This window comes from Perca flavescens, chromosome 11 (assembly GCF_004354835.1).
Source record: "Perca flavescens isolate YP-PL-M2 chromosome 11, PFLA_1.0, whole genome shotgun sequence".
Taxonomy (NCBI): Eukaryota; Metazoa; Chordata; class Actinopteri; order Perciformes; family Percidae; genus Perca; species Perca flavescens.
The window spans coordinates 30688344-30696526 of NC_041341.1; the positions used below are offsets into that span (position 1 = coordinate 30688344).

Consider the following 8183-nt stretch of genomic DNA (forward strand, 5'->3'; position numbering starts at 1 on the left):
ACAGTATGTAACATTAAAATATGATTTATAAAATCATGCCAACAATTAATATTTTAATAGCTTATGAAAAAAGGGTATGTAAGAAAGCTTTAGGTTGCCCTAACTGTTATTGTAGGCCCAGTTTAATATGCAACTTAATTTCATACAATATGTAGTAGGGGGTCCCTGCTACATCTCACTTTAAGTAAAGGGGTCCTTGGTTTAAAAAACGTTGAAGACCCCTGATGTAAGGGCGAAACAATGCCATTAAGGACAACAGCTTAACCCCAAAACGTTAGGACAAAATCATATGACTATAATAATGTTATATTAAAATCATACCTGCAAACTCAGAAGGGCTGAAAAAGGTGACACATCTCTTCTGTGTTTTTCAGACAACGGCAGCTACAGTCTGGTGTTACAATCCTCTCCAGTGAAATACAGACACACTTTACACCGTTTAGCTCTCAGCATTTTAACCGTGTTTACTCCTGCTGCTAGCTAAACGTAGGCTAACGTTAGCTGCTGCCAACTGTAGTGTTAACTAGCGTCCCGTGCAGCGATGTTTCAGTTCCCTCTAACGTCCGTTTTCGGAGCATCAGAGAGAAGCGCAGTCATTTAAGTGGCACCTAAATAAGGCACCGAAATCCGCGTTGCTATTCGGTCCGGTAGATAACGGTCGTTAAAGCGCCGGTGGCGTATTAGCACCGGGTCTGTGCAGGTTTGATGGATCGCGTACAAACCAATAGGGTGTCGGAAAGACTATGTTTATACTTCTCATCCAACCACAATCACATTCACTCTCTCCGGATGGAGCAATCTGGATAGGGTTTTTTTGTGTGTGTTTTTTTTTAACGATGACGAGCCGGAATGAAAACAAGCCGAACTGAAATAGGAGTAACGAGGCTATATTTAAAATGTAAGGAGTAGAAAGTACAGATAATTGCATGAAAATGTAAGGAGTAGAAGTAAAAAGTATGCTGTAAAATAATTACTCCAGTAAAGTAGAGATACCCAAAATTTCTACTTAAGTAAGGTAACGAAGTATTTGTACTTCGTTATTTGACACCTCTGCATTCTGGATCAGCTGGAGAGTCTTAAGGGACTTATTTGAGCAACTTGACAGTAGGGAATTACAATAGTCCAGCCTGGAAGTAACGAATGCATGGACTAGTTTTTCAGCTTCGTTTTGAGACAGGATATTCCTAATTTTGGCAATGTTACGAAGATGAAAAAAGGCTGTTCTTGAGGTTTGTTTTAGATTTGCATTAAAGGATATATCCTGATCAAAAATAACTCCTAAATTTCTGACAGTAGTGCTGGAGGCCAGGACAACACCATCCAGAGTAGCTATATCTTTAGATAATGAGGTTCTGAGGTGTTTAGGTCCCAGTACAATAACTTCAGTTTTGTTAGGGTTTAACATCAGAAAATTATAGGTCATCCAGGATTTTATATCTTTAATACATGCTTGAAATTTAACTAGCTGAATGGTTTCGTCTGGTTTGATTGATGTATCAAAAACACAGCTTACTAATGAACCTGGCAGCAGTATTCTCCATACATTTTGTGGAGCTCCTGAACCTGGAGGAAACAGCTGAAATGTCACCTTGAGAACCTTGTCACACCCCCCTGTGGACCCACACACATCAGAAAATATTCAGCGTATGCGTACAAGCACAGATACACATAGATATCTGTGTAGGCAAGCAAACGCACTTTGTATTCACAGTAAAGACCCACATAACACACACACACACACACACACACACACACACACACACACACACACACACACACACACACACACACACATAGCCTGGGGCTTGTCTGCCTCCGGCCGACCTGAGCAATTTATGACATTTAATAAAAGGTTTTAAAAGAGTTTTGGCCGAGACTCTACTCTGAGCAAAAGGAGGGAGGAGAAGGAGGGACAAAATGAGAGAGCGAGCAGTCGTAAAGAGACAGAATGAGAGGGTGAGGGGAGAAGATAAAGAAGGAAAGAGAGAATTCTAACACTGAATACAGCTACCATACCAATAATGTGTCCTGCTGCTCAGCAACATGCATTTAAAGCAAAAAATAATATAAATATACGCATCCTTGTAAAAGTCCACTTGTTACCGTGGAGTCTAGTGAATGAACAAATGTGTAAATGAATGATTGAATTTATACGCACTTACATTTCAGTGCCTAGTGACTCACTCACCTCAGTGTCCTTTCTCTGTCGGGCAGACTGAGCTGTAGTTCATGTTATTGGAATATTTTTTGTAATTCCCATGTATTATAAAGCCTTGCCATTCACTTAAAGGACAAACAGGTAGGCGTGGGAAAGGTCATTTCTATGCTTTGCCACCTGTGTATAATATTCTGTCATTCTGTCGGAAAAGGTCTGCTCCAAAGGAACTCAGTGCAAGATATCACGTTGTTACCATACAACTCTGTATTCTCCCAAAACTAACAGTGCTTTAGTTTGTCTCTCAAAACTTTCAGTGATTCCTTTGTCTTCAAAGCAGTTAGCTGCATGAGGTGGTGTTGCAGTGAGTTCTGGGTCAGGCTACACACAGGTTAGCCTGCCTTAATGGGGGAGGTTGTTGAGCGTGTGCAGGCTAAAAGGAAGACTGCGAGAAATAAAAGCCAATGTACAGTACAGGCCAAAAGTTTGGACACACCTTCTCATTCAATGCGTTTCCTTTTTATTTTCATGACTATTTACATTGTAGATTCTCACTGAAGGCATCAAAACTATGAATGAATAAATATGGAATTATGTACTTAACAAAAAAGTGTGAAATAACTGAAAACATGTCTTATATTTTAGATTCTTCAAAGTAGCCACCCTTTGCTTTTTTATTAATAAGGGAAAAAAATTCCACTAATTAACCCTGACAAAGCACACCTGTGAAGGTAAAACCATTTCAGGTGACTACCTCATGAAGCTCATTGAGAGAACACCAAGGGTTTGCAGAGTTATCAAAAAAAGCAAAGGGTGGCTACTTTGAAGAATCTAAAATATAAGACATGTTTTCAATTATTTCACATTTTTTTGTTAAATACATAATTCCATATGTGTTCATTCATAGTTTTGATGCCTTCAGTGAGAATCTACAATGTAAATAGTCATGAAAATAAAGAAACACATTGAATGAGAAGGTGTGTCCAAACTTTTGGCCTGTACTGTATGCCTCTGCGTTAAATCAACGGAGTTGGGTACGTACGTAGGTACGTGGAGATACCGACCCTACGCCGTAGCCTGACGTGCACCTCTCAAAAAATGTAACTACACGTCACAGCGACGCGCATCGCTCGGCCGTGGCCTGGTAGCGCTGCGTTTTCCCCGACTCATCGTTCCGTCTCCAGAAGCACAGGGGAGACACTTAGTTTCTCTCACCTCTACAGTCGGTACTCGCTCCAAAGCTAATAACCGTCACTCTCTCACTTGCTCTACCACATGCTCCCCACGCACACACACACGCGCTGGCCCTGCTATTCTCTTAAAGAGATCTTAAAGAGGGTAGAGCCTCTGCAGAAGCATAAATCACACTTAAGAACTGTGCTATTTTTTTTTTTTTTTTTTTTTTTAATGAAGCTAATCTATATATTTATTTAACATCTGTATTTATTTATAGTTCCAAACTGAACATCAATTACTTGCAATGCAGTAAAGGACAGTTGTCTTTTAGTAAAGATGTCATTATCTATTATAAAGTATGAAGTCATTATCAAAGAAAACTAAACATGATATTTAAAAGGACCAGTGCATTAACAATACAAAGATTTACATCAAAGATTTAACATTTCTAGTCTATGAATGCATAATTCCTCATAATTTGATTGGGGGGGGGGGGACGACAGCTGGCTTCATTGTGTGTCCCCACTTCGGAAAAACAAAGCTATGTCATTGCTTGAAAAAGAGTACATTTTGGACAGTTTTTGGGGACTGTTTTTAGCTGTGGACTAATACACATGTGGTGCACTAGTGAATATTTACAGCACCCAAAATACACACACACAGTGCTCATGTGTAGTTAAGCGACATATCACCCAGAGCAATGGTGTGGCTCACTGATGGGTTTTTGAGAAGAAGATATATCAGGCTTTGGCTATACAGACAAGATGGGAAAGTAGAAATCAATGTATTATTGGTTTTGGTATTTCCAAAGGATTTGTTGACAATATATATATTTCCAACCTTATCCCTTGAGAAATAATTGCAGGAGAAATATCAGAATTGCATCACAATGAGCTTTCACAGCGGCAAAGTGCCACAGCTAACCCCTACCCTTCTTCTTCCCCCGCGCAGGAAGTGCCCGCGGACCAACCGGATCAACCGGCAGAAGCAGAACAATGTCCATTTCAGTACGGAGAACACCATGCGCGCCTCCACCCGGCTTATCTGAGCCCAGACACCCCCCCGGACAGAGTCCCCTCTCCACTTTACGGAGCGCTGTGGTGTCAGATGTTCCCCCCTTATAGGCCCAACCCCGAAAAAATTAGGATCTGCTTCCCTTCACTCCTTGCCCCTCTCTCCCCCAGTATGAACTGTAAGGATGCCCAGGGAGGATGGTGGCACGGCAGTGATGAGACTCACACATGGGGGGGTAATGGTGACATCAGGCCCCACCCACCGCCGCCAGATGAAGACGTGTCTCCCTGCACCTCGTCACTTCTGCCCAGGAGTTTTTCTGAAAAACTTAACCACGAGGTGTTGGGGGGGGGGCATTGAGGACACTGAATGTGAGTGTATGAGTGTGTGTGTGTGTGTGTGTGTGTGTGAATGTGTATTAGATGTTTGAGCTTCGGTAGAGACGGGCTAGCCGGCGTCTGTCGTTTCTAGAGGGGTTAAAGCAAAGCGGGGGTAGTGCAAATCAGGGTAGCGGGCTTTAAATGAGGCGTGTGTTGTTGTGTCTGGGTGGGGGGTGGGGGGGTGGGGGGTTCGGGGCTACACGTGATGCCTTGCACCTTGTGTTATAGGAGACCTTTGACAGAGGGCACAATGTTATTATAGAGCTCTCTGTTCGGTTGTGACGATGACGTCAGCTTCTGTATCTTGGGTTCTATTTCCAATAGTTATTACTACATTGTCTTGATGGGGTCATTTTTCTGTAAATGTAAATAAATAATTTATATCACGAAATGTAACCTGCTGTGTCGCTCTTTGTTCGTGGTGTAGCAAACTTATTTTACAGTGACTGAGAAATAACACTGTGGCTAGTTAGTATTAATTATTGTCACAGTCATGTTGTTCTCTAACATACAGAGAAGTTTGAAATACCGTGAGATATACTGTATATATATCATCTTAAAAGGGATAATCTGCATCTTTATTCTTATTTGTGTCATGTCACTCCTTAAATGAAAACCCAAACACCTGCATTATGGTTGAATTAACTTACTTTCATATACTTTTTGCTCTACTTGAATTACACTACCGGTCAAAAGTTCTGAGTCACTTAGAAATTTCACTCCATTCCAGACAGAATACCAGCTGAGATTAGTTGCATTGTTTTTTTAATCAGGGCAGCAGTTTTCAGATGACATTATGTGTTTACATAATTGCAAAAGGGTTCTCCAATGTTTTCTCAGTTAGCCTTTTAAAATGATATCAGATTCGTAAACAGAATGGGCCTTTGGAACATTGGCTAAATGGTTGCATTAAAGATCAGCCACTTCACAGTCGAGAACCCTTTGGCAATTATGTAAGCACATAATGTCATCTGAAAACTGCTGCCCTGGTTAAAAAAAACAATGTAACTGATCTCAGCTGGTATTCTGTCTATAATGGAGTGGAATGGAAATGTCTAAGTGACCCCAAACTTTTGACTGGTAGTGTATATTTCTTTGACAGCTGTGTTACAAGTTACTTTGAAAATAACATTGTTTATCATAATACATGCGATAATAAAACTCTCAGAATGCAATGCTTTTATAGATGAAACTAGCCAACAGTATAAGTAGAGAAATGTGGCTTCGCCTTGACCCACTACAACAGTAGAATTCTCACACTTGAATGCATCAGCTAAATTAATTTCAAAATGAAATAACATTCACATGAGCCAGTTCTGCATTGAGTACTTTCACTTCTGATGGGTCTAAATTAATTGCATTTACCTAACAATCCTTAGGTACTTTAACATTTTTAATGCAGGAGTGTACTTTTTTTTTTTTAAGATAATCTTTTGGCCATTTTTAGCCTTTACTTTGATAGGGCAGCAAGAAGACAAGAAAGGGGAATGACATGCAGCAAAAGACCATAGGTCAGAGTTGAACCCTGGCCCACTGCTTTGAGGAGTAAACCTTGATACAACCTGCTCTACCAATGGAGCTTTCCAGGTACCCAACAGGAGATTGCTTTCAATGGAATATTTTTACTTTGCTATTTTTATGTAAGTTAAGGATCAGAATAGCACCTCTACCATTGTGACTTTGTATCTATTGAAAATATGTTTCAAACCCAGTTTCTAAATCCACACACATCATTTCACAGCAGACATTTTGACTTGTCATAGTAGGAAGAGCACAGCTGAAATTGATAACCTTAACAATGGCTCAGTTCCATCAAGTGTCCCAGTAAGATATTTCAGTGAGTCAGCAAGCACAATACCAGGACCTCTCCTAAGTGGAATGCAGCCATCATTAATGGTTTGGAATACACCTGTGCTTTTCCTATGACATGTCAACATGTCTGCCATCAAAAAAAAGGTCGATTGGCTCTATATATGCTCCTGGTCACACAGGAAGTATGTTTATCAAAATCTTATTCATGAACTTTTTTAATCATAGTATATAGTCGTGATTTCCTATTGGCCTTCTATTGTCATATTGTTTTAATGTCTTGCTGTCGTACCGTTTTTAGCCGAGTTTTTACTTTCCAATGACTGTGAAGTGCAAAGAGAAAAGGCAATGAATGGAAGTCAGCAGCAGGTGTCCGCCGCCACTAGATGGTGCTGTGCTCACCGCAACGCGGATGGAACCCCAAGCAGGTCCTCCCGACCTCCGGCTTCAGAGGTAAAGGGAGCGGATTGATCATGAATGGGTGTGTCTACTTTAGAGGAAGTCCTTCAGTGAGAATTGCTGCCAGAATTATTATATCATTATTACTTTTGTGAAGGCTGTGCGTCAGGATCTTTGGCATGAGGTTGTCGTGGCCGAGTGGTTAAGGCGATGGACTAGAAATCCATTGGGGTCTCCCCGCGCAGGTTCGAATCCTGCCGGCAACGTTCGTTTTCATGGCGGAGAGACGTACGGTACTAATCCACATGCACAAGGTGATCCTTCGTTTTAGTAGCTGAATAAACGGAATATAAAAAGGATCTCCCAAGAAGTACTTATAACAGAAATATTTTGCTGTCATTGGTTGTTTGTTATGACATGTGCTTTTATACTTCACTCAAGATCTTGAACGCACACCCGTCAGCCATTAGAAATAAAAATCTTATAAATAAAGTGGCTCAGTGACAAACTACAGCAGTGTTGTGTAAGCATGAAAACAAGCTATTAGGCTTTCCAACATTTCTTCCTAACTTCCTCCTATACCTTCTTCCTATCCTATTTAAGATTACATATTCAAAATAACTGTCTCGTGGTGGTGGAAATTAAGTAAATACTGTATTTTAGTACTTGTTTTTGAGCTACTTTAAATAAGTATTTACATTGTACTTTATACTTCTATTTCACAACATGGAAATATTGTACTTTTTACTCCACTACATTTGATTTGACAGCTAGATGGCAGCTTCTGCATTTACAGTCAAAAAGTGTTGTATTGTGTGGCCGGGTTGGATCGGTGGGTGGAGCGGCTGGACATGTACTGAGAGGTTTGTGCCTTGGTGCAGAGGTCCAGGGTTCGAGTCCGACCTGTGATGATTTCCTGCATGTCTTCCCCCCCCTTTCTCACCTAGCTGTCCTATCAAATGAAGGCGGAAAATCCCCAAAAGTAATAATAAAATAAAAGTGTTGTATTGTAATAAACTTCTTAACATTATATAAACAAAATGTATAATGCATCCATATGTTTTTAACCAGCTATTACATTGCAGTGCTGTTTACATATTGCAAAAGTAAAAACAAACCAATAACACTTATTATGTTCTTAGCATAATAATGAGTATTTTTTTTATGTATTTCTTACTTTTTTTCAATGTTTTTGTGTAACTAAACATTGCTTTTTACACACAGCTGGAGTGGTTACCTTTTAATTAAGC

General features: G+C 40.2%; 1 protein-coding gene and 1 non-coding gene across 3 annotated transcripts in view; both read left to right on the top strand.

The window, feature by feature from the left end:
* tmeff2a (transmembrane protein with EGF-like and two follistatin-like domains 2a) overlaps positions 1–4882 on the top strand; it is a 126334-nt gene extending 121452 nt beyond the window's left edge. For both annotated transcript variants that reach the window (XM_028591642.1, XM_028591643.1), the window contains exon 10: positions 4283–4882. In XM_028591642.1, the coding sequence (XP_028447443.1) occupies positions 4283–4379 (97 nt within the window). In that variant the 3' untranslated portion in view covers positions 4380–4882. The remainder of the gene's footprint in view (positions 1–4282) is intronic.
* A 2235-nt stretch (positions 4883–7117) lies between these two features.
* On the top strand, positions 7118–7199 carry trnas-aga (transfer RNA serine (anticodon AGA)). Its single transcript has one exon. It is a non-coding gene; the product is annotated as a tRNA-Ser (tRNA).
* The last annotated feature ends 984 nt before the right edge of the window (positions 7200–8183 follow it).